The 27,948-nt window shown below is 33.6% G+C and overlaps 2 protein-coding genes and 2 long non-coding RNA genes across 8 annotated transcripts in view; 3 read left to right on the forward strand and 1 right to left on the reverse strand.

Annotated features, from left to right (window-relative positions):
* Positions 1-4,900: 4,900 nt before the first annotated feature.
* Positions 4,901-27,948, forward strand: part of LOC127833749 (nephrin-like) — a 199,568-nt gene continuing 176,520 nt past the window's right edge. Inside the window, exons 1-7 of the mRNA XM_052359179.1 lie at positions 4,901-5,019; positions 5,185-5,526; positions 8,109-8,414; positions 8,599-8,889; positions 21,786-22,073; positions 22,167-22,472; positions 22,569-22,859. Of these exons, the coding sequence (XP_052215139.1) occupies positions 4,962-5,019; positions 5,185-5,526; positions 8,109-8,414; positions 8,599-8,889; positions 21,786-22,073; positions 22,167-22,472; positions 22,569-22,859 (1,882 nt within the window). The 5' untranslated portion in view covers positions 4,901-4,961. The remainder of the gene's footprint in view (positions 5,020-5,184; positions 5,527-8,108; positions 8,415-8,598; positions 8,890-21,785; positions 22,074-22,166; positions 22,473-22,568; positions 22,860-27,948) is intronic.
* On the forward strand, positions 10,029-11,442 carry LOC127833752 (myelin-associated glycoprotein-like). Of its 3 annotated transcripts, none has more exons than XM_052359182.1 (3): positions 10,029-10,163; positions 10,383-10,667; positions 11,127-11,442. In XM_052359182.1, the coding sequence occupies exons 1-3, from the start codon at positions 10,151-10,153 to the stop codon at positions 11,435-11,437; spliced, it is 609 nt and encodes a 202-aa protein (XP_052215142.1). In that variant the 5' UTR covers positions 10,029-10,150; the 3' UTR covers positions 11,438-11,442. The 3 variants fall into 3 exon arrangements, with proteins under 3 accessions (XP_052215142.1, XP_052215143.1, XP_052215144.1); XM_052359183.1 differs by having other exon boundaries at positions 10,383-10,637; XM_052359184.1 differs by having other exon boundaries at positions 10,383-10,523.
* Positions 12,310-13,236, forward strand: LOC127833757 (uncharacterized). Of its 2 annotated transcripts, none has more exons than XR_008027578.1 (3): positions 12,310-12,641; positions 12,839-12,920; positions 13,184-13,236. It is a non-coding gene; the product is annotated as an uncharacterized LOC127833757 (long non-coding RNA). The 2 variants fall into 2 exon arrangements; XR_008027577.1 differs by having other exon boundaries at positions 12,848-12,920.
* Positions 27,699-27,948, reverse strand: part of LOC127833758 (uncharacterized) — a 178,448-nt gene continuing 178,198 nt past the window's right edge. For both annotated transcript variants that reach the window (XR_008027580.1, XR_008027579.1), the window contains exon 2: positions 27,699-27,763. This is a non-coding gene — a long non-coding RNA (uncharacterized LOC127833758). The remainder of the gene's footprint in view (positions 27,764-27,948) is intronic.

A 27,948-nucleotide genomic window follows, 5' to 3' on the forward strand; every position in this document is an offset into this window, starting at 1 on the left:
TAAATGTATTATAAGCTTATATTAAATTAATACAAATGAGGGTGATTACATAAAAGGAAAGATCTGGCAGCGCGTGTATGTTGCTAAATTATAATTGCATATGCAATTAGTTATTTATAAACAGACAGTAACATCAGATCATCTGTGAGTTTTCTTTTCATTACTGTGTGGCATATATAAACGTAAGTTTGATTATGTTATGTAAACAATGTTTTGTTTCTTCTCACATTTCACTTAGTGACTGTGATCAACCAAAAAAATCCTAGTCAATGCATTACATTTGAAAATTCAACAATGCCTTGATCGTTTTATACGAAGCCCGAAACCATTACAGCCGGCTTATAGTAGTAATGTTTACATGTCATTTATTTAATATTTTTTTTTCATATATCAGCATAATCATTATCAGTAAATTTTGTATAAATGTTGCCTTTAAGAAGGTATGTAACTCTTCCGTTATTTCGATGAAAATCCATTAGAGTTGTCCTGCTTGAATAGCTTCGGTCACATTTGAGAGCAGTTTAAACGCATTACTTCTTATTGAATTCGTTGACTTATCAAATAATCTTAACAAACTTGATTGATTGACCCGTTGATATTAATATATTAATATATTATGCATATATATATATATATATACATATATATATATATATATATATATATATATATATATATATATAGAGAGAGAGAGAGAGAGAGAGAGAGAGAGAGAGAGAGAGAGAGAGAGAGAGAGAGAGAGAGAGAGAGAGAGAGAGAGAGAGAGAGAGAGAGAGAGACATATATTGCATATCTTTCTCCATATATAGATATATATATGTGTGTGTGTATGTGTGTGTATATATTACGTCCAGCTTATCAACGATTCTAAAACGCGGTACATACATAGAGTAAAAGGATCCACGAGACTGTTATTCACTTACAATCCGAAGTTAACAAGTCAAATGCGCTAAGGTTAATAATGCATGAAAATTTGGAATAGTATAAGGAAACATTTCAACATATATATTTTTAACCGAAATTGCCCTTACGTAAAATATAGGTAGCAAGAAAACTATTGTATAAATATTGTTAAAAGCATGCATACACCGGCGTGGCGGAGAAACCCTTATATACGAGTGCAGTTAATATCACATGTGCAGATATATGCACGAACTTAGTGTGGCATGGCCCCCGGGCTTGTTTAATGTCATAGCGTTTTAGTACATATATACAATTGTCGATCTCAATTGGAGAGTCGTCGGTTTACAAGCGCGCTGTTTAATAAACTTACTTTTGCACAATTGTTTTTTACTTTTATGTCGTGATTCATAAATTGCAGGTTCTTAATGGTTCAAGTGAACCATGGCAATAGAGTTATATGAACATCTGATAGTCAGTGCATGTTGCTCTGTAACATTAATGCAATCTCCAAAATAAGGACATTTATGTAAAATAATAAAGAGGGTGATGGGATTGCAAACAAAGTTTGCAGTCTTTTGTTCCATAATCATGTATGCAAAGCCTTCTACATATCTTTAAAACTACTATCGCTCTACATTACTTTGTTATTAACAACAAAAACAAGAACAAAAAGATTAACAACACACACACTATACCTCCAGAGTCCGATGTAGTAATAGGATGCAAAGTTGATGAATCTTAAACAAAGACAAACAAATTTAGCAACAATGAAATGGACTTTCTTAAAACATAGCATTTTAAAAGAATATTTTTCAAATGTATCAGGTACTTACTTTTATTTTTCAGTTTACCTCACTATCGGTGAACAATATTTATGTACTTTAAACAAAGTTACATTCAAAAGCGTGTATCTTTAAATTTGTACAAACGAAATATATCAAGTTTTCACATCATACAATGTTGTTTTTTTCACGAGACAGACGCATATTACCTTTTACATATTTAGTGATGTTCGGTGTACCAGGGTATTTAAAACAACTGTAGTTTCCTGACGTTAAGCAATCAAATGTTTTTATGGTAACGTTCACAACAGGCAATCTACATCTGTAGACATATTGTACACTCCTGTGCTCGTTGGTTCTAGAGGACATTCAAAATCAAATATTTTGTAGCACTCTCCTATTATTTTGTTATCATGCAAACAGCGTACGTGTTTTGTTTCGTTAGTTTCCCATACGAATTTAAATGTCAACGAGACATTTTGTGTGTCGGCATCAAAATAATATTCTTCGCATATACCTGTAAAATCAAATTAAATTTGAAATTGAGCCATCGTAAATCTTCGAACTTCAATTTAATTATGTTTATGTTTTAAACATCGAAATACATTTTAATTTTAATTTTACAAAGATATATCAGTAAAACATATTGCCTGATACGTAGTGTGTTTTCAGAAGAATCAGTAATACTCCAAACATAATCCAAGACGCCATTGTCACCGTGTACTGTGCATATCAAGCACACACGCACTGTTTAAAGTAGTCACTACGTGAACAAAAATCAAAGCTATGTGAGTGATTATTATTTAAAAGCGTGTTGGTAATTTATCTTGGCCGAATCAAGAGTGCACGACAGTTATGTACAATAAAATTCTTCGCTATAATGTAAATTGCATTGCATTAGTCGACTTGCGATTATTACATAACAATATCAATCACAAATATGAAAATTATAATTTTAAGTTAACTTTTCTGTCGTGAGTAAGAGGTATATCAACACAGCACGACAATGTTTCTTGCATTCGATAACATATACTTACCTGTACATATCCCGGGATTGAGTGTTTGATATTGCACTGATATGAGCGGTTACTATTGTATTTAGTGCGTCCTTATACTTGACTCAATACAGACTATTATTGAAGAATAGGGACATTTATAATAGGAATTTGCATGCGTTTTGTTTACTTTTTTTCATAATATTGTTTGAAAAACCGTTCCGGTCGAAAAAATGAAATGTTATTTAAGAAACAAAAGATCGTAAACGGCATTTAATTATAACACGACAAACCGGCAGTGGACGACAAACGTGCAGCAAGCAAAAACGGTCTCAACAAATTCACACCATTTAAATGTTAAGTAATGTGGTAGCATAATTACTTGCTAGTTTACAAACAAAAATAACGCATTTTCCATTAACATGTGCGATGTTTGACTTCATCGTAATAACTGCATTGGCCACTACATGTTATAATTGATTAAGGTTTTCGTGTTTTGTGATAGTATAATTAGCATCTGCGTATTTGTGCTATTTCAGAAAATGGAATGACGCCTTTTATAGTTTTATTGTTACGAAATATAGGAAGTTTAATGGCGCCCATATAATTTTACGAACTATATGCTTATTTGTACATTATTTTAATGAGATCGAAAGTATGTGATTTTTGCCGAATGTACTCTTAGATCTGCAGAAAGTTCGTCCATCGGTATACATTAGTTGTTCAATTTATTCTCAGATTGTCACTTTCTAAATTTGATAATGCACATATAACGTATCGGTTGGTGGCATTTTTAACGTTTGCTTGTTTGCTATATATATGGCAGTTTTCAACAGATAAGTAATTTCTGCCACTTCAAACTAATCTTGGCGTTATTTTCCTTTTCTTAAATTAGCATTGATTTATGTGTTTACAACCAAGTTAATGATAATGATTTTGCTATACACTTGTTGCGATGCGGTGCCACCCGTGTTTTGAAAGCCCAAATAAGAGTTCAGTATCCATTTTAATGTTTCTTTTCACATCGTTTCATTGAATAATCAATCCATCCGGCATTCTTATCTGATATTGACTTAAACGTTATTATTATATTTAATTAATAACTATAGTAACCATAGTTTGATAAGCAGATTAACCAATACAATCTGCAAACCCAATAACAAAACACCTTTACGGATTGCTTCACTAAACAATCCTCACAACTATATGCATTTTATTGAAGAAAGTAATGTCTAAATGATGAGCGGTCATCTCAGCCAAAAGTTAAATAAGAAAATAGACACATTTTTATTTTGTGAGACTGTTTTCGACTACATATGTACATAAATAATTGCGACGTCGTCTACGTCAATATTTAAGATCGCGGTGGTGTAGTGGATGAGGTGTCCGCCTAGCGATCGGGAGTTCGTGGGTTCGCTCCCTACTCTGGGAGCGTTCTCAATATCTCCTCCATAGAAACCTAGTACTGGTTCTTCCCAGGAAACGGACTCAATAATCTCTCCCTGCCTATAATGCTCTTAAGGGCGCTTGGCAGTATATATAGATAGATAGATAGATAGATATTGGTAACCACGCAGTAGCGCGATCATGGTTCAGTGCTCATTTTGTAAACATCGTTGTTTAGTTTAGATGGCATGTCTTATTTGTATCCTTCTTTGTTTATTTGCAAGAATGAGTCCTTATGTATTTAATCTTTAAAAGCCAGCATATACATTTATTGACCAACCATCGTATTTTTCCGTCCGTGCGTCTCTCAGTTATTCCATCCGAATATGGCGGTGTTTAATGGAGAACGTATTATACTTGAGTAAAACTGGATATAAATGATAGCATGACAGGCAAAGTCATAATTCAGGTGCAATGAGGCGTCAAATGCAAAACATTATTGTCTGCAGATATCATATGTTAGCCAAAAGGTTTATATCTATGTTTTCTGCTGTGATAAATGTACACTGAATTTTACACACTGTGTCTGTATTATTGGCATATAAACGTATTCATATCCATAATTAACTATAGCAAGATAATCAACGAATACTGAAAGAATGATACATTAACTCGTATATTTACACCCATAATCAAATTTTGCAAAACATAATACAGTTGGTCTTTAATCAAAATTATTTTATGGCACATGTCTAATTATGCTGCTCATTTATTTTCCGGGATAGGAAAGATTGTAAATACAAGCCCGATACTTAAATTTCCTTGTATGACCGACTAGCATTTCACGTAGATTGTTTTGCATGAAGGATTATTATATCACCTTAAATGATGAGCTATGGATTTCTCCGTAGTTTATTGTATTTGTTTTATAATTGAGCTGTTCGTATTGAAAGGTAAATTTTAATATGCTCGCTTCGTTAAGTAATGAGTAAGTAAATCTACTCTATATTGTATAGGAAATTTGAAACTATATTTGAAATGCGTACGATATAAGCATTTTGATAACACGTGTGTGTACTTATTGTTTACCAGATATAGTAATTATTTTTTTAATAAAGGGTACAAAGCATCGCCGACATTGACTGTGGAGGTTAATGATGCCTTCGTCAACAGTAGCATAACGTTTACATGTTCCACGTCATCCCCGCCGGAAGCTGTTGTTTGGTTCATGAGCGAAGAAGGATCAGAAGAAGAGAAAAAGGTCATTGCTCAATGGTTAGATGCTGATCATCTGCGTCGTACTGACAACAATGCTATGGATTGTTCCTGTTTATCAGAACACGTCTACTCGTGTTCTATAAAGTCAGTGATTTCAAGAAATGACGGACAAAGATGGCGCTGCAAAGCTTTCGATGGAATTGAATATAGTATAATCAAAAGCTACATAATCAGATTAATATGTAAGTTATCAATTTGTCAATTGTCTTATTATCAATCACTCTGGTACTCATTTGTGTGTTCTTTCTATAATAGTGTTAATGACAAGTTCTAACGTCTGCTACAAATGACGGTTTCATTGGTTATTACTTGTATAAGCTTTGGAATAAATTATAAAGCTTCATTTGTAAACATGTCGGATTTAAAATGCAAAATTAGGAAATTGACAACAGTTTATATTATATTTTGCTCTCAATTGTACATATGTACACAATGATGATTTCGGTTAAAACTGCGAGTATAATTTTTTTAAGTTATCAATTACGATTATATTTGTGTACTTGGATCACCAATAGCTTGCAATACGCTTGTGTGCTACGAGTTTCAGCATACATATCTTAGAAAATGTCCACATTTTATAATGTTATCTTTCAAAATGTAAAGACAAATTTTCAAAATTATGTGCAAGTTTTTTTTAAAACTTTTCCTTTGAAAACTGGACTTCATTCGCGCTCAGTGTCATCAACGCATCCATGGGGAATCTGTACATACTTAATTAGGACGATATTGTAATGTGGGGGGGGGTAGTCAAATGTAGTTCATCCCTTGATCAACGTATAAACCTTATTGGATGAAAACCCAAAACAGGTTATTAATAAAAATAATGAAAGCTATTCCAAGAGTTCTTTTCTTTATTAAATAATTTTGTTTGCAATAAAGAACATGTGGTTACACGTTTCTGACAAATACCAATAGATAAAGCGAAATCGATCGTAGTTGTTAATATTTTAATAATTAAGATGAACGAACCCTTTCTTTATGAGCTCTTGACTTTGACTGTATATCTTGCGTTGTATACATACACGTACCAAAATTTAAAACACGATTTAATTTGAAATATCATTAGAATTATATGTGTCAATATTGGAAGAATCCTAGAAGGTTGGCATAAATATTACACGTCCGCGGTAGAGGTAAAGCATTTTTCAAGAGCAAACTGCATAACACAAATGTTACATCAGTTAATGAAGACAACACTGATACCGTCTTATTAGTATTAAAAACTAAATTCTTTGAATTTTTTAGTTGGTACCTTAATTGATATTCGTTATTTCGAGTTATTTTGTAGCAATTACCATTCCAAACAACATCACATTCTTTATGTTCACTATAACATTTCACGAGGCAATATTTGGTTCTATTTAACCAACACATGAACGTTGCCTAGTTATATTTTTTTTGAAACTATCCAAAAAGCAAAATTAAATATGCTTTTGATAGCTGCAACTATTAAACTGTATTATACAACTGTGAGTTTTTTCTCAGTAAGCCAAGTATAATGAACCAAACATTCTACCGACTCTGGTCATGTTGATATACATAAAAGATCGTAGCCAGTTCTTAAACCACGAGTTGACGACGCAGATAAAAGCACAAATATCGCGATAGTGAACCCCTCAAGAGCGCGTAAACTAAGGGATTTAACACGCTAAAAAACGAAACGCTGTCGGTATCGCTGGCCGCGTCAGCAATCAGCGGCAATTTATTTACTTTACATCCGATAGCAGGTTTATGTATATGTCTTCACAAAACTTATCGATAAGATAAAAATGGCCGAAATGAAGACTCACTTTGTAAACATATTTGTATCGTTTCATTTCATATCCCAATGATGCAGGTGTTGCGCCGGTTTATTATGTGCATATACAACCGTGTAAAGGAAGCGACTTGTCACCTCTAATAACGGGCGCAAATATTACTGACGGGCGTCAATACAACTGCTCATATTTCTTACACCTTTATAATGAATAATTAATACCGAGTATGATTACGTGTCTGCTTGTGTACTTTTAGCAAACAAAACATGTGATGCTTGTTTAAAATATGTAGACATCTAATTTAGTTTATTTGAATACAGTTTCCTTAACGATAAAGAATACAAGCTTAAGTAATAATTCTATTATTGAGGATTTCATAATTATAATCTCAGGTAACTTTATGTAAAAGTAAATATGCAATTTAAAGAAAACCTGTTCAATGGCATTGTACATATAAATGATTTTTTTGTAGAATTTAACGTTAAGTGACGAATCTGTACTGGTTTGCCGATTCTTTATTTAAATGTTGGAAACTCAATGCACCTATGTTGTTCATGCACACATATTATTTAATAAACATGGGCATGATAAAGTAAACTGACATGTACGTTTTCATACAAAGTAATCTAGTTAACGTCGCGTTGCTTTGCCGCAACGCTCCTCAACAATCACCGCAGATAGTGTAACACATCTGGTGTTATTTTCAAAGTATTGCCTGAAACGACGGTGGTTTCGCTATGGGGAATTGTATAAGGGTTACGAGCTGTATTGTACCGCATATGAATTTCAATGATTATAATCTTTTAAATAATGTTACACACATTATCGATTTCATTTCAATAGTGAAACTCTGACCCATATGCGTGCCACAAATCAAATCAAATTAAATCATGTTAAATACATCCGAATATATTGAAACATATAGCTCATTCATTTCATTTAAACTCATAATAATTTGCCCATTTTAATTAATGGGTAATAAATAAATCGCATTGTTATATTTCCAGTTCCACTTACTTCCTTAACCATTCTACCAAAGACGTCAGTTGCTTACCCAGTTTTCAATGTCGTATCTACCTTTACATGCATCACTTCATTAAGCCGGCCTGTGGCTAGTATTCAATGGTTCAACGACAACATAAACATAACACACCTTGCTAGTTATTCGCACATTGATGACGTCGCAAGAAGTGATTTACAATTTATACCAAACGCTAACGGGTACATAGGTGGAAATATATCCTGCGTTGCAAGTTATGAGTTTAAATCCATTAGTAACGTTCTATCAGCTAACATAAGCATTCGAGTACAGTGTAAGTACTTAACATATTTTTTTAATGTAGAGTGTGTTTCATTTCAAATATTTTTTTTGTTACTATTGGTACGCTATGTCTATTGCAGATTGTTTGAACATGTCTTTCCGACATTCAGAAAACGATAGTTGAATGAGTTTCTTTAGACGTATTTAAACTAACTCGTTTGATATTTCGTTTGCAGACCCCGTTTCTAACCCAATAGTGACTATCAACAATCTAAGTATATCAACTGATTTTGCAATACGAGAGGATAGACTCGTTCATTTGAATTGTTTCTCCACCGGATATCCACAACCTTCGTATAATTGGACTTACTCGGGCGGACGATCGACCGGTGCTTTTCTGAATTGTACATTCACTCGCAATAACGGTAGCGTGTCATGTAAGGCGTATAATGTTATGCGCACATTTGACGGTATAAATAGTGCAGAGGCTACAGAGAAGAATATCGCATTAAAAATAAATGTATTGTGTAAGTTGGATTAAAATCATTTTGATAATTAAAATTCTTGGTACAAGAGGGGGCAAAGCTTTAATTAGATAATCGCTTCTAAATGGTAAAAAAATGTCAGAATGTGAATAAAGCTTTAAAGATACTCACCTTAAAGTTGACATTGCACTTAAATGTTAACGCAGTAATAACATTAAGAATAGTGAAATCTGCAATTACAGATCCACCAGTCATTACAAAGTTATCGAGCAATGACAAGAGCATAGAAATCATAAATAGTACAATAAGAGTACAGAGAGGTGACAACATCAACATAGTCTGTACTAGTGACGCCAATCCCCTGGCTACGGTATTCTGGAATGGACAACTGAGTGCTTCACCTACATTAACCGTCATAAGTGTGCAGCATGATGCTGTATGGACTTGCCAAGCTACAAACACTATGACTGAATTTGATGGAGTAATATCAACGTCTTATGTAACAAGAAACGTATCAGCGAGAGTATTATGTAAGAACCGGTGCACATATTGAGAGTTTATTGCAAATGTTATCTTAATGTCTGTATATGCTGAATCATTATTGCATAATTGTCTGTCTGTAGATGGCCCTGGTATTCCTACAATCACGTACACAATTCCTACAAACTCAGATGCACTTTGGAATGCGTTACATGATCCAATTAAAGTCAAAGTTGGAAGTACCATTATCTTGATGTGCTCCGTTGACAGTGTTCCGAACTCGACATACACCTGGGATACCGGACACAAAGGGAGTATTTTAACGATAGTGAATGTAACGCGAACAACGAACACAAGACACAATTGCATGGCAAAAAATGTTATGGATACATCATTTAAAGGAAATGTTATTGGCAGTAACAATTCCTTCGCAAATCTTGATATACTCTGTAAGTATAAGTTTACATGTGAGTTTTGACAAGGTATCGTATAATTTTGTTTATAAAACCATCATGAATCAATTGCATATGTGTTATACTTTTAAGATGGCCCTTCGACCATAGCATTGATGTACAATAAAGTCACTCCAATAGAGAATGAATTTAAAGTTATTGAAGGATGGTCGTTCAAAATATTATGTTCGGCCAGCAGTAACCCAGCTCCTCGATATAGTTGGTCCGGTCATGTAGCACAACAAGGTGATGCTCTGATAATAAGAAATGTGAGAACTGACATAGAGAGAAATGTAACATGTAACGCAGAAAACACCTTGACAGATAGTGTGGGAAAGAGTGTTGTCGGGACTACACTTGTAACCGTTTCAATGGAAGTGCTATGTGAGTACAGATGTGCATTAATATTGAACATGTCTGCTTATAGATTGAGTATCAAAAGTTATTCTATGTATTTTTCCGTTATTTAAACATTATTACTTTTTGTCTAGCCATTTAACTTTATAATATGAAAAATCTAATAACGGTCATCAGCATATTAAAAAAAAATAATATCGCGTTCTTTAAGTAAGTGCATATACATATGCCAATTTGATTTCACAGACCCGCCTGATGTTCAACGTCTCCAGAACCAAACCGTGCTACTGAACAATTCTCTCACAGTTGTGTGCAATTTGACTCGTGTTGGTAATCCACCAGCCTCAAACTATTCATGGATAAGGAAGGACATTGGCAGAGTGATGGGTACTGGAAAAACACTTATAATAAACAACATTAGATTGACAGATGAAGGGGAATACCAGTGCAATGCTAATAACAGAATGCAGCCAATAACTAACGACGTTCTATACGGATTAAGTCAGTCGACAGTCTATATAAATGCTGAATGTAAGATGAAATATCGATTTAGTAAACATTTTAACACAGGTGTTTAAATAATTTAAGAATAAGTATAGCAATATAATTATGCTGACTTTATATACACTATTATGTGTTATCAAATCATGCGAATAAAACATGTTCAGTATATTTGTTTAATTATTCCGTCGTTTGAAAAAAAACTTGAGAAACACGATGTGTATAATGCATATATTTACAATAGGTAACACGATGAGATAGGTGGATAAAAATTGTATTGAGCTTGTTTGTAACTCGAAATATTTTGTTTGTCACACATGTTGCTACTTTTAAATTAAACACGTAAGCGATATTAATAACTGTGCAAAATACAATTATTGCTGAAATATTTATCTAAATTAATCATACAATGTCCATTTATTTGTGTATCTGCACTTTGCCTATTGGATTATTGGTGTTAAAAGTTAAATCAAAACACATTTTTTCCAGACGGAGCATATGTACGGGAATTCAAATCAAATCAATCACACAATAGCATCGCTGTTAACCAGGGTGAGACAGTAGATCTGTTGTGTGTTGCAGATGGTGACCCTGAGCCTGTGCTTCGTGTAATGAATACTACCCGTGGAAATGAAAGCATCTTGATTGAAATAAAAGGACGTGAAGCTAAATATCGCATTCAACAAGCACAATGCGAATATGATACTGGAAACTACACATGCTTGGCTGATAATCGTTATAACGAAGGGAGACAGTTATTTGCTCTTTTAGTTTACTGCAAGTGTATCTTATTAAACTAAATAGTAGTGTATTAACTTGAAATAAATATACATTATCATATACTCGTTTTTTTTACAGGTGTACCGAGAGCATCGCCATTTTCTCTTCCAACTACAACATTGTTCAGCGCACCGAACGACTCTGTGTTGTTCACATTCACAGTAATTGCATATCCTAAACCGACTTCACAAGATGTAATTTGGTACAAGCGACAGAATGATAGTTGGAGGGTTTTATCAGATGACAACAACTTCCTGATCACACTCTCTGATGAAAGCATGCAGACACAGCTAAATATATTCCATGTGCAACTTGAAGATTATAGCGACTACATGGTGAACGTTTCTAACAAACTGGGTTCAACGATGGAAGTGTTCACTTTAAAAGCGCAGTGTATGTGCATCAGTCATTGAACTACCCTATAATTTATTTGCCATATCAGTTCCAAATCGTTTTGTTAAACATATGTTTAACAATCGAATGATATAATGCATATAATTGAATTGTCATATTCATTCATCAAACTGATTGTATATCATAGCAAAACCGGAAATTCCGAAAGAATCGCAAATAAGCAGTATAGGGAAAACGGAACTGATCGTCGAATGGATTCCAGGTTTCAATGGCGGGGAAAATCAAACATTTACTATAAGGTACAAAGTATTAGGCGATGGCAGCTGGATTATCATTCCCATAAACATTTCGAAACATATATGGACAATCGATGGGTTAGCGTCTGGGATAACATACCACATTCAAATTACGGGCTCAAAACAAAATTGGAGAGTCGGATTGGACTCAAGCAATGCACATAACGACGCTCGTCGATGCAGGTAATAGCTACGTCTTCTCATATTTATATATATATATTTATATATACAAAAGTATATGTTAAACGCATAGCTAAATCAGATTTTACTGTTTCATATTTGCTTATGCATATGGTATCGCTGTTTTTGTCTTGTTATGATTCGTTTAGGAAATAACGGCTATGCTGAGTATGACAAAACTCGAGATATTAATAATATGTATTCCCAGAAGTATCAGCGTGTGCCTTTCTTTGGTATTGTGTACAGCTAGTGCATGTTTTCTTAGTTGGTAGTGGCTTGTCAACATCCGCTCTTAGTGGAGCAGTAGGTGGAGTATTTGGAGTAGTTGTCGTTATTGCCGTGTCCGTCCTGATATGGAGATACAGATCAGATTGTAATGCTTTACTGCATACTGGTATGCATTCTTGTCTGTCAAACAGTTCATTGGACGGCTTTATAATTTATTTCAATCGCACTTCGTATAATGACATATATTCTTGTTTTCGCGTTTACAAATGGACTTTTAATACAAGGATAATGACATGCACAATACTGTTATAAAGTTACTAAAACGAAATTAGATCTAGTGTTATATTGCTTTGTACGTGTCAGTAATTACAGGGCTAAACGCAACACAACAATGCACATTGAATAGGAACTCGGTTGGGCGGTATGAAGATCTGGTCAGAGAACAGTAAGTGAATGAATACTTGCACCTTAATTTTATAAGTTTGCCTTCGCTTGTTTTTAAAAATATGCTGTAATAGCGTAAAAACACGTGTTTGGTCCTGAACATGGTGTAAGACACAGGGGGGCTACCATATCTGGTAGGTGGTAGGTGTTTTGTGAACGTTTTATCGCGAAATATGTATTAAGGTGACCCGTTAACTATTGCCTATTCCAAACAATGTTTTCTATTCATTCACTATTTAGTAGTTTCACGCTGTTTGTATTCAGGGGCAACAACGACACCTCTACAACAGATGGAAGTTATGAAACCTGTAGAATCGGCAAGGCTTCACGTTTGTATTACTTAATACGGATATTATCATCGTATGAATTGCGTTGTTTATAGTTGGTTGAAATTGTCAGACCATACGAACCGTGATATCCACTTTAATTATCGTTTGTTGTTCTTCCAGACTCATCCCAGGTCCGTCATACCAATCAGTACGAAACACTTAAGGAGCTTGAATGTCGTGAATACTTGAGGATTTCGGCCTGTATTTCTCAACAAGTCAATAGTTCGTCTGCAAAGATATCTGCATCGTGTCAAACTGATGAGTCAGCAAATAATCCGGAATACGTAAATTTACAGCTGTTCACTCAATGACTTAACCGTATGTGTTGCGTAGTAAATGTATATAGATTTAATGCTTTTTATAATCGGATTGGATCACTTTTATGTATATCCATTTGAATTTGTTGGTGTAAAAGATAACGTACATATTACATAATGTGTTATATTCAGTTTGGTTTAAGTATTACCCTGCATTATATGAACAAATGGCCTCCGATGTTTTTGTTTACGTAGGGTTTTTAGAATCTGCTTAATATATATAGTAATATATAGCACCAAAATTTGTTTGTGTACTTTCTATAGGTTTAAATTATTAAAAAATGGTATAATGCACATAACAGAAAATCGCTCTCTCATGGACAGTTATGTTAAAGTTTAAATCAGTTTACCTGATATTTAAATATGTATTTAAAGTGTTCTCGTTGTATCTAAAACTCTGGTATGTATGTCGTTTAAAAAAGCTGCGAGTTTGCGTTTTACCATTCAACTAGTGATTGTTTTTTATGCTAAACAACGTTATCTGATACTTGTTTAAAACCAGGGTTGACAAATAAAAATAAAGTTCAGTGAAATTGATTTATTTAAAACTCAGGCGTTTTGAAAGTTTCTGAAAATAATGTACTCGACATCATTGACATTCATTTCAACAATGCATATTAACAGTCCACATATGTTGTTTTTTGCAACATTTCTCATCATGTAGTTTAATACTCGTGTTAACAATAAATGATTCCGTTGGTTTAGGAGCTAATGATTACTTGGTAAAGCCTATTTGATTGTTGACGGTATCATATAACCATTTGTGTCACTATTAATATAATGCACCAATTCATTCCACTCATTTATCAGTGAAATGAATTCAAGTGCTTGTTTTAAGGATACAAGACGGGACACATTGAAAATAAAATCACTCGTATTGCAAATTTAAAACAACAATATATATATATATAGTATCAGCAACCGCCTCATATAGCATATTTAGGAAGAAACATGTGAAGTGTACTTGTGCTATGCAGTCAAGAAATAGCATTATATAATATAACATAATATATCAGATGTGTTTTAAAGGGATCTTTTCACGCTTTGGTAAATTGACAACATTGAAAAAAGTTGTTTCAGATTCGCAAATTTTCGTTTTAGTTATGATATTTGTGAGGAAACAGTAATACTGAACAATTACCATGCTCTAATATAGCCATTATATGCATCTTTTGACGAATTTAAAACCTGAAAATTATAAAGCGTTGCAACGCGTAACGATTGAATAATTTGGAGAGTTCTGTTTTTGTCGTTAAATTTTGTGCAACTACGAAGATTGCTTATATAATGTATAAAATACGTTCAGCATGTGTACTCGGCGGAATAGCTCAGTAGGCTAAAGCGTTTTTACTTCAGGACTCTGGCAGGACTCCAGGGGTCACTGGTTCGAAACCTGCTCCGGGCAATGTTCCTTTCCTTTTTTAAATTTTATTCTTGATTTTTTACTGGAGCTTTTACGATCCAATGTTTACATTTATCAATATAAAGCATTTAATGAATAAGTTAAAAAATGCCAAAATCTGTGAAAAGGCCCCTTTAAGGACGATTTAATAAAAAAAGCAGGGATCTTAATTACTGTTCGTTTAATGTCTTTCGGGTTTCATTTATTTCTATATCACCAGAATAATAAAGGCAAATTCATACTTTCTGCGTATGGTTTGATTTGTTTACAATAACGCACACTTTCTGATTCCTAACCGTTATTAGGATACCACATGTCTACTTAGAATTGCGTTTACTTAGTTGAACGCGTACTGGTTTTCTTGCGAGTCGTCTGTCTGCCTCCAAAATTTACATGATGCGTGTTCGCCAAAAAGGTTCAGACTAGTGTACGAACTAAACTTAATAATTAATACAGGAAGGAAAATATACATATATATTTAGGAGGAAGAAAATAACAACGATCCCAAGATCGCTTGATAACTTAATATAAATCGGTTAGGTCTATTTACGTCCTTTAACAGACGTTCACTACATCTCAAAACACGTATATACCGGAAATTAAGTATTGAACAAATTTGTATGCATAGACAGAAACTCCATCTTAGTCGGTTGCACGATTAGTAAAAGTATATAACATGAATCTACATTCAAAACTGCTCACATGCCGTTAGTCCGTTATAGAGAGCATTGTATTTTGGGTAACAACTCTACCATTTAATGTACATTTATTTAAATGAACAAATCTGGAAAGAAATTAGTGAGCTATCAATTGACAGACATGCACCTGACCAACTTCAACCAAGTTTTAGACCTTCTACTTTAACTTACATGAACTTAATACATTAAGCGTGTTGTTTAAGTAAAACATCTTCAATATATACACTGACATAAAAGGAAAATACCTTATATTCTATAATAATACCGATATGAGTGTATTGTAAAAATGTTGTTTTCCAGTTGCCGCTTCATATTCACTCACTTACGACTGATTAGTTATGAAAACATCTGATAGTACGCGGCTGATGTTTATCTATTACAATATTATTGAGTAATGTATACTGCGCTTGAGCATTTCTTTTCTATTCAGTTCTATCCACTCCATAATCAATCGCAAGTGGTTTGCAAATGATTGGAGTAGTGTTTTGCTAAACATATTAACAAAGTTGTTGTAGATGTCAAATTAAAAAAGGAGATATCGACTCATCTGTGTCCAAATAAAATCTAAAATGCAAATACATCGTATTTAAACCTTAATTCATGGCAATTGTTTATAATATCTGTTATTACACCTTCATTTTAATGGAATGCACCATTTCAAAAACGTAAACGTTTTACATTATTTCTTAACGATAGCTTAGACATGTTTAAAAAGTTTTGAGTTTAAAAAAGGTAATGATAACACGGTTATATTAGACAACATTATATATACACACGCGGACGTAAATATGTGTACAATTTGAAGACACACTAGTTCGTTAAATTTATGTGTTCATAACGTTCGACCGTTTCGTATTTATTTTGCAAATATATAGAAAAGAAGGAAGTAATAACAACAGGTTTAAGCTGATCAAAACACTTAACATATTTGTTTTGTTCTACATGGGCCATCTACAACATAAGAACAGGAACTATGATATGAAGATACACCATGAAGTTTTTATTAGTGAAGTTCGTATGGTTATTATTATTTGCGACACTTCCTGTTAAGTCTGGCGTTTGTTTTATATATTCAATTGTAATGCAACTTTGACCTTGGCATTGATCATGTATATATACACATGTATTGCGACATCGCTTTGGGACAATAGGCTTATTTTTACGCTCTACTTCACACGCTAATGAAACTCGCACCCGTTATACAGCTCTGCTGTGTTTCATTACCTTTTCGCTTTCTATTTTGCAATGGTTTTAGGACGCGAACATCGGTTCATATTTTTGCCGTTTGTTCTTAAAATATATCGGCACCGTTTACACATTAAGGTGAAAATGTCATATATTTATCTAAAAGTATTGATACGATACCTTTATTTGGTCATATTTACCCTTCAGTGAGATGCTATTGGTCAGCTTTTGTGGTGGTAAGCTGTTTTATGTTCGGCGTTGAACATCGTTTTTCGAGTGTCGTCAACAATATGCTTCAAACAAAAGAATCTTTAATAGCCCTCTTTAAAAACTGTCCGAATCGTTCTTGACCACTGCATATGTTGGTTATTGACATTTGAAATAGATTGTTAAACTGGACACTTAAAATGTAATATCGTCTGAAACCGTTAGTCATTTGTTTAATATACAGTATATAAACGTATAAACGCATATAAACGTATAGGTATACATATCCATAATTAACTATAGCAAGATAATCAACGGATACTAAAAGATGATATATTGACATAGTATATTTACACCCATAATCAAATTTTGCAAAACATAATACAGTTGGTCTTTAATCAAAATTATTTTAAGGCACATGTCTAATTATGCTGCTCATTTATTTTCCGGGATAGGACAGATAACATTATTGTAAATACAAGTCCGATACTTAAATTTCCTTGTATGACCGACTAGCATTTTACGTAGATTGTTTTGCACGAAGGATTATTTTATCACCTTAAATGATGAGCTATGGGTGTCTCCGTAGTTAATTGTATTTGTTTTATAATTGAGCTGTTCGTATTGAAAGGTAAATTTTAATATCCTCGCATCGTTAAGTAATGAGCAAGTAAATCTACTCTATATTGTATAGGAAATTTGAAACTATATTTGAAATGCGAACGATATAAGCATTTTGATAACACGTGTGTGTACTTATTGTTTACCAGATATAGAAATTATTTTTTTAATAAAGGATACAAAGCATCGCCGACATTGACTGTGGATGTAAATGATGTCTTCGTCAACAGTAGCATAACGTTCACATGTTCCACGTCATCCCCGCCGAATAGGATTGATTGGTTCATGAGAGAAGGAGCAGAAGAAGAGAAATTTGTCATTGCTCAACAATGGCTAGAAGCTGAGCAACTTTGTCGTACTGACAACAATGCTATGGATTGTTCCTGTTTATCAGCACAGGTCTACTCGTGTTCTATAAAGTCGGTGAATTCAAGAAATGACGGTCAAAGCTGGCGCTGCAAAGCTGTATATGGAAATGTGTATAGTGACAGCAAAAGCTACACAATCAGATTAATGTGTAAGTTATCAATATGTCAATTGTCTTATTATCAATCACTCTGGTACTCATTTGTGTGTTTTTTCTATAATAGAGTTAATGAAAAGATCTAACGTCTGCTACAAATGACGGCTTCATTGGTTATTACTTGTATAAGCTTTGGAATAAATTATAAAGCTTCATTTGTAAACATGTCGGATTTAACATGCAACATTAGGAAAGTGACAACAGTTTATATTATATTTTGCTCTCAATAGTACATATGTACACAATGATGATTTCGGTAAAAACTGCGAGTATAATTTTTTTTTTATAGTTATCAATTACGATTATATTTGCGTACTTGGATCACCAATAGCTTGCGATACGCTTTTGTGTTACGAGTTTCATCATACATATCTCAGAACATGTCCACATTTTATAATGTTATCTTTCAAAATGTAAAGACAAACTTTCAAAATTATGTGCAAGTTTTTTTTAAACTTTTCCTCTGAAAACTTGACTTAGTTCATTCGCTGAGCATTCGCGCTCAGTGTCATCAACGCATCCATTCGGAATCTGTACGTACTTAATTAGGACGATATTGTAATGTGGGTGTGGGGGGGGGTAGTCAAATACAGTTCATCCCTTGATCAACGTATAAACCTTATTGGAATAAAACCCCAAACAGGTTATTAATAAAAATAATGAAAGCTTTTCCAAGTGTTCTTTACTTTATTAAATAATTTTGTTTGCAATAAAGAACATGTCGTTACAAGTTTCTGACAAATACCAATAGATAAAACGAAATCGATCGAAGTTGTTAATATTTTAATAATAAAAATTAACAAACCCTTTCTTTTATGAGCTTTTGACTTTGACTGTATATCATGCGTTGTATACATACACGTACCAACATTTAAAACACGATTTAATTTGAAATATCATTAGAATTATATGTGTCAATATTGGAAGAATCCTAAAAGGTTGGCATAAATAGTACACGTCCGCGGTCAAGGTAAAGCATTTTTCAAGAGCAAATTGCAACACACACATGTTACATAAAGACAACACTGATACCGTCTTATTAGTGTTCAAAACTAAACTCTTTGAATTTTTTAGTTGGTACCTAAATTGCTATTCGTTATTTCGAGTTATTTTGTAGCAAGTACCGTTCCATACAACATTACATGCTTTATGTTCACTATAACATTTCACAAGGGAATATTTGGTTCTATTTAACAAACACATGAACGTTGCCTAGTTATAATTTTGTTTGAAACTATCCAAAAAGCAAAATTAAATATGCTTTTGATAGCTGCAACTATTAAACTGTATTATACAACTGTGAGTTTTTTCTCAGTAAGCCAAATATAATGAACCAAACATTCTACCGACTCTGGCCATGTTGATATACATAAAAGATCGCAGCCAGTTCTTAACAAACGAGTTAACGACGCAGATAACGGCACAACTATCGCGATAGTGAGCCTCAAGAGCGCGTTAACTAGGGGATTTAACACGCTTAAAAACGAAACGCTGTCGGTAACGCGGGCCGCGTCAGCCATCAGCGGCAATTTATTTACTTTACATCCGATAGCAGGTTTATGTATATGTCTTCACAAAACTTATCGATTAGAAAAAAGGCCGAAATAAAGAATCACTTTGTAAACATATTTGTATCGTTTCATTTCATATCCCAATAATGCAGGTGTTGCGCCGGTTTATTATGTGCATATACAACCGTGTAAAGGAAGCGACTTGTCACCTCTAATAACGGGCGCAAATATTACCGACGGGCGTCAATACAACTGCTCATATTTCTTACATCTTTATAATGAATAATTAATACCGAATATGAATACGTGTCTGGTTGTGTACTTTTAGCAAACAAAACATGTGAAGTTTGTTTAAAATATGTACACATCTAATTTTGTTTATTTGAATGCAGTTTCCTTAACGATAAAGAATACAAGCTCAAGTAATAATTATATTATTGAGGATTTCATTATTATTATTTCAGGTAACTTTATATTAAAGTAAATATGCAATTTAAAGAAAACCTGTTCAATGGGCATTGTACATATAAATGATTTTTGTGTGTGTAGAATTTAACGTTAAGTGGCGAATCTGTACTGGTATGCCGATTCTTTATTTAAATGTTGGAAACTCAATGCACCTATACTGTTACATCGTTCGTGCACACATATTATTTAATAAACATGGGAATGATAAAGTAAACTGACATTTACGTTTTCATACAAAGTTATCTAGTTAACGTCGCGTTGCTTTGCCGCAACACTCATCAACAATCACCGCAGATAGTGTAACACATCTGGTGTTATTTTCAAAGTATTGCCTGAAACGACGGTGGTTTTGCTATGGGGAATTGTATAAGGGTTACGAGATGCAATGTACCGTATATGAATTTCAATGATTATAATCTTTTAAATAATGTTACACATGTTATCGATTTCATTTCAATAGTGAAACTCTGACCCATATGCGTGCCACAAATCAAATCAAATTGAATCATTTCAAATACATCCGAATATATTGAAACATATAGCTCATTCATTTTATTTAAACTCATAATAATTTGCCCATTTAATTATTAGGTAATAAATAAATCGCATTGTTATATTTCCAGTTCCACTTACTTCCTTAACCATTCTACCGCAGACGTCAGTTGCTTACCCAGTTTTCAATGTCGTATCTACCTTTACATGCATCACTTCATTAAGCCGGCCTGTGGCTAGTATTCAATGGTTCAACGACAACATAAACATTACACACCTTGCTTATTATTCGCACGTTGATGACGTCGCAAGAAGTGATTTACAATTTATACCAACAGCTTACGGGTACATAGGTGGAAATATATCCTGCGTTGCAAGATATGAGTTTAAATCCATTAGCAACGTTCTATCAGCTAACATGAGCATTCGAGTACAGTGTAAGTACTAAACATATTTTTTAAATGTGGTGTGTGTTTCATTTCAAATATTTAATGATTTTTTGTTTTGTTACTATTGGTACGCTATGTCTATTGCAGATTGTTTGAACATGTCTTTCCGACATTCAGAAAAGTTTTCATTAGACTTATTTAAAACTAACTCGTTTGATATTTCGTTTGCAGACCCCGTTTCTAACCCAATAGTGACTATCAACAATCTAAGTATATCAACTGATTTTGCAATACGAGAGGATAGACTCGTTCATTTGAATTGTTTCTCCACCGGATATCCACAACCTTCGTATAATTGGACTTACTCGGGCGGACGATCGACCGGTGCTTTTCTGAATTGTACATTCACTCGCAATAACGGTAGCGTGTCATGTAAGGCGTATAATGTTATGCGCACATTAGACGGTAAAAATAGTGCAGAGGCTACAGAGGAGAATATCGCATTAAATATAAACGTATTGTGTAAGTTGGATTAAAATCATTTTGATATTTAAAATTATTGGTACAAAAGTGGGCAAATCTTTAATTAGATAATCGCTTCTAAATGGTAAAAAGAATGTCAGAATGTGAATAAAGCTTAAAAGATACTCACCTTAGAAGTTGACATTGCACTTAAATGTAAACGCAGTAATAACATTAAGAATAGTGAAATCTGCAATTACAGATCCACCAGTCATTACAAAGTTATCGAGCGATGACAAGAGCATAGAAATCATTAATAGTACAATAAGAGTACAGAGAGGTGACAACATCAACATAGTCTGTACTAGTGACGCCAATCCCCTGGCTACGGTATTCTGGAATGGACCACTGATTGATTCACCTACATTAACCGTCATAAGTGTGCAGCATGATGCTGTATGGACTTGCCAAGCTACAAACACTATGACTGATTTTGATGGAGTAATATTAACGTCTAATGTAACAAGAAACGTATCCGCGAGAGTATTATGTAAGAACCGGTGCACATATTGAGAGTTTATTGCAAATGTTATCTTAATGTCTGTATATGCTGAATAATTATTGCATAATTGTCTGTCTGTAGATGGCCCTGGTGTTCCTAAAATCACGTACACAATTCCTGCAAACTCAGATGCACTTTGGAATGCGTTACATGATCCAATTAAAGTCATAGTTGGAAGTACCATTATCTTGATGTGCTCCGTTGACAGTGTTCCGAACTCGACATACACCTGGGATACCGGACACAAAGGGAGTATTTTAACGATAGTGAATGTAACGCGAACAACGAACACAAGACACAATTGCATGGCAAAAAATATTATGGATACATCATTTAAAGGAAATGTTATTGGCAGTAACTATTCCTTCGCAAATCTTGATATACTCTGTAAGTATAAGTTTACATGTGATTTTTGACAAGGTATCGTATAATTTTGTTTATAGAACCATCATGAATCAATTGCATATGTGTTATACTTTTAAGATGGCCCTTCGACCATAGCATTGATGTACAATAACGTCACTCCAATAGAGAATAAATTTAAAGTTATTGAAGGATGGTCGTTCAAAATATTATGTTCGGCCAGCAGTAACCCAGCTCCTCGATATACTTGGTCTGGTCATGTAGCACAACAAGGTGATGCTCTGATAATAAGAAATGTGAGAACTGACATAGAGAGAAATGTAACATGTAAAGCAGAAAACACCATGACAGATAGTGTGGGAAAGAGTGTTGTCGGGACTACACTTGTAACCGTTTCAATGGATGTGTTATGTGAGTACACATGTGCATTAATATTGAACATGTCTGCTTATAGATTGAGCATCAAATGTTAGTCTATGTATTAAACCGTTATTTAAACATTATTAATTTTTGTTAAGCCATTTCACTTTATAATATGAATAATCTAATAACGGTCATCAGCATATTTTTCAAAATAATTTCGCGTACTTTAATTAAGTGCATGTACATATGCCAATTTGATTTCACAGACTCGCCTGATGTTCAACATCTCGCGAATCAAACCGTGCTACTAAACACTTCTCTCACAGTTATGTGCAATTTGACTCATGTTGGTAATCCACCAGCCTCAAACTATTCATGGATAAGGAAGGACATTGACAGAGTGATGGGTACTGGAAAAACACTTATAATAAACAACATTAGATTGACAGATGAAGGGGAATACCAGTGTTATGCTTCGAACATTATGCAGCCAATAACTAATGAAGTGCTATACGGATTAAGTCAGTCGACAGTCTATATAAATGTTGAATGTAAGATGAAATATTGATTTAAAAAACATTTTAACACAGGTGTTTAAATCATTCAAGAATAAATATAGCAATATAATTATGCTGACTTTATATACACTATTATGTGTTATCAAATCATGCGAATAAAACATGTTCGGTATATTTGTATATTTATTTCGTCGTTTAAAAAAACAACTTGCGAGACATAAGATGATGTGTATAATGCATATATTTACAATAGGTAACACGATGACATAGGTGAATAAAAATCGTATTAAGCTTGTTTGTAACTCAAAATATATTGTTTGTCACAAATGTTGCTACTTTTAAATTAAACACGTACTCGATATTAATTACTGTGCAAAATACAATTATTGCTGAAATATTTATCTAAATAACTGTTAATCATACAATGTCCATTTTTTTGTGTATCTGCACTTTGCCTATTGGTTTATTGGTGTTAAAAGTAAAATTAAAACACATTTTTTTTCCAGACGGAGCATATGTACGGGATTTCAAATCAAATCAATCACACAATAGCATCGCTGTTAACCAGGGTGAGGCAGTTGATCTGTTGTGTGATGCAGATGGTGACCCCGAGCCTGTGGTTCGTGTAATGAATACTACCCGTGGGAATAAAAGCATCTTGGTTGAAATAAAAGGAAGTGAAGCTAAATATCGCATTCAACAAGCACAATGCGAATATGATACTGGAAACTATACATGTTCAGCTGATAATCGTTATAACGAAGGGAGGCAGTTGCTGGTACTTATCATTTACTGTAAGTATATCATGTCAAACTAATAGTTTTCTCATTTAGTGTAAATGAATATAAATAAGCATTTGTAAGCATAAAACTGTTGTTTTTTAAGGTTCACCAAGAGCATCGCCATTTTCTCCTCCAATTACAATATTGTACAGAGCGACTAACGACACTGTGTTGTTCACATTTACAATAATTGCTTGTCCTAAACCAACTTCACAAGACGTCGTTTGGTACAAGCGAGATGATGGCAGTTGGAATGTGTTATCAGATGACGCACACTCTCTGGTCACAATCTCAGATGAAAGTATGCAGACACAGCTGAAGATATACAATGTGCAACTTACAGATTTTACTGATTACATGGTGAACGTTTCTAACAAATTGGGTTCAACGATGGAAGTGTTTACTTTAAAGGCGCAGTGTATGTAGATGAACCATTATACTCATCAATAACTTATTTTTTATTTAATCTCATCTATTTTATTTAACTTCATAACATTGTCACGTAATCGCTTATTGTTCGGGGCGAACACACAGTAACAAACAAAGTTCATTTCTCTATATTTAAAAGTATGTAACCTATCATTCGATTACACGCCATGCGCATATTGCCATAATGACGTGACTCGTAGTAACTACATTTTGCTACATTGCGAATATGGCAAGTCTGTCCATTTCCATTAATGTCAATTTATCCGTATAACAACGTGGAATGAAATACTCAACAACAACGCAATATGTGAATTACAGTCCAATTTAATATCTAATATAATTCATATTTTCAAATATATAAGTACAGTCTGACAAATACATGATTGGATCTATCTCGATCCGTTCATCTCAAAATCAAAGCACAGAGTTTCGTTTCTACATATAACATCTCGTTCTATTTCGTAATACACATAAACATAAAATAATAATCTTCCTTATAATATATTTCATTGGTCAACGCGGTTTACTCGTTAATTTCTGATTGGTTTGGTCAAAGAGTTTCCTTCCACAATGACACGCCCCGAGAACGGTGCACGTGTTTACCCACGTCTCGGTTCAGGTGATAGTAATACATCATTGCAATCCTCTTACCAATGGATGTAAGAGATAATTTACTAGGATTAAGCTATCCGCTGCAGTATCTTGTGTGTCTAGTGATAATAACTCGCATAGTTCAATGGATGTAAGAAATAATCGGATTAGAATTTCCGTGGCTTTAGTTTTGACTAGTTTATCAATTGCATACCTTGTTAAATACAATCGTTGAGTAACAACTTAATTGGCTTATCTTTGACCTTTCAAATTGTTGATTAAGCTTACTTTAACAATTAATGTAGGGTATGTCATGTCCTTACTTGCTGAACTTGAGCAGTTTCTTATATTACTAAAACATCTATTTAATTTCTGAAAATGCACATATGATTTTGTTATACTATAAAACATATCTTGATAATTTCTGAAATACAATTGCGATAATTAAATTTACTCATAAATTCCTATCAAATATCAAATTATTAATATTATCTGTAACTAAATTTATATCATATTGTTATATTATATAACATAATATTTACGTTATATATGGATACATAACTAATTAATTTATTTATCTCTACGGGGCTGTTACGTTTACGATATATATGTTTAATATCTTGTTACATAATGTATGTATTTGAAATATCATATTTATGTTATGTTATTGATAGCAATACCGGAAGTTCCGAAAGAACTGCAAGTAAGCAGAACAGGAAAAACAAAATTGATTTTCGAATGGATCCCTGGTTTCAATGGCGGGGAAAGTCAAACATTTACTATTAGGTACAAAGCCTTAGACGCAGTAAGCTGGATTGTGATTCCCGTTAACACTCCTCAATATATATGGACAATCGATGGGTTGAAGTCTGGAACGACATACCAAATCCAAATGATGGCACAAAATAACATAGGAAAGTCGGATTGGACACAAGCAATACACGTAACTACTCTCCTTGACACAGGTACAGGATATACTTACCGCGTTGAGAAACTTGATTTAGTAACAAATACAACAGTATATGTTAAACGCATAGCTAAATCAGATTTTACTGTTTCCTATTTGCTTATGCATATGGTATCGTTGTTTTTGTCTTGTTATGATTCGTTTTGGAAATAACGGCTATGCTGAGTATGACAAACTCGAGATATTAAGAATATGTATTTCCAGAAGTATCAGCGTGTGCTTTTCTTTGGTATTGTGTACAGCTAGTGCATGTTTTCCTAGTTGGTAGTGGCTTGTCAACATCCGCTCTTGGTGGAGCAGTAGGTGGAGTATTTGGAGTAGTTGTCGTTATTGCCGTGTCCGTCCTGATATGGAGATACAGATCAGATTGTAATGCTTTACTGCATACTGGTATGCATACTTGTCTGTCAAACAGTTCATTGAACGGTTTTATAATTTATTTCAATCTCACTTCGTATAATGACATATATTCTTGTTTTCGCGTTTACAAATGTACTTATAATACAAGGATTATGACATGGACAATACTGTTATAAAGTTACTAAAACGAAACTAGATCTAGTGATATATTGCTTTGTACGTGTCAGTAATTACAGGGCTAAACGCAACACATCAATGTCCAGTGAATAGGAACTCGGTTGGGCGGTATGAAGATCTGGTCAGAGAACAGTAAGTGAATGTATACTTGCACCTTAATTTGTTAAGTTTGCCTTCGCTTGTGCATATTAAAAATATGCTGTAATAGCGTTAAAACACGTGTTTGGTCATGATCATGGTGTAAGACACAGGGGGGCTACCATATCTGGTAGGTGGTAGGTGTTTTGTGAACGTTTTATCGTGAAATATGTATTAAGGTGACCGTTAACTATTGCCTATTCCAAACAATGTTTTCTATTCATTCACTATTCAGTAGTTTCACGCTGTTTGTATTCAGGGGCAACAACGACACCTCTACAACAGATGGAAGTTATGAAACCTGTAGAATCGGCAAGGCTTCACGTTTGTATTACTTAATACGGATATTATCATCGTATGAATTGCGTTGTTTATAGTTGGTTGAAATTGTCAGACCATACGAACCGTGATATCCACTTTAATTATCGTTCGTTGTTCTTCCAGACTCATCCCAGGTCCGTCATACCAATCAGTACGAAACACTTAAGGAGCTTGAATGTCGTGAATACTTGAGGATTTCGGCCTGTATTTCTCAACAAGTCAATAGTTCGTCTGCAAAGATATCTGCATCGTGTCAAACTGATGAGTCAGCAAATAATCCGGAATACGAAAATTTACAGCTGTTCACTCAATGACTTTACCGAATGTATTGCGTAGTAATTGTATATAGATTTAATGCTTTTTATAATCGGATTGGATCACTTTTATGTATATCAATTTGAATTTGTTGGTGTAAAATATACCGTACATATTACATAATGTGTTATATTCAATTTGTTTTAAGGATTACCCTGCATTATATGAACAAATGGCCTCCGGTGTTTTGTTTACGTAGGGTTTTTAGAATCTGCTTAATATATATAGTAATATATAGCACCAAAATTTGTTTGTGTACTTTCTATAGGTTTACATTATTAAAAAATGGTATAATGCACATAACAGAAAATCGCTCTCTCATGGACAGTTATGTTAAAGTTTAAATCAGTTCACCTGATATTTAAATACGTATTTAAAGTGTTCTCGTTGTATCTAAAACTCTGGTATGTATATCGTTCAAAATAGCTGCGAGTTTGCGTTTTATCATTCAACTAGTGATTGTTTTTTATGCTAAACAACGTTTTCTGATACTTTTTTAAAACCAGGGTTGACATATAAAAAGAAAGTTAAGTGAAATT

The sequence above is a fragment of the Dreissena polymorpha genome, chromosome 6, assembly GCF_020536995.1.
Source record: "Dreissena polymorpha isolate Duluth1 chromosome 6, UMN_Dpol_1.0, whole genome shotgun sequence".
NCBI classification, from domain to species: domain Eukaryota; kingdom Metazoa; phylum Mollusca; class Bivalvia; order Myida; family Dreissenidae; genus Dreissena; species Dreissena polymorpha.

What these genes read in the sequence shown, in the direction of transcription:
- LOC127833752 (XM_052359182.1), top strand. An exon ending in AGTCTATATAAATGCTGAAT is followed by an intron (nt 10,668 to 11,126) that starts GTAAGATGAAAT and finishes CATTTTTTCCAG; the next exon opens with ACGGAGCATATGTACGGGAA.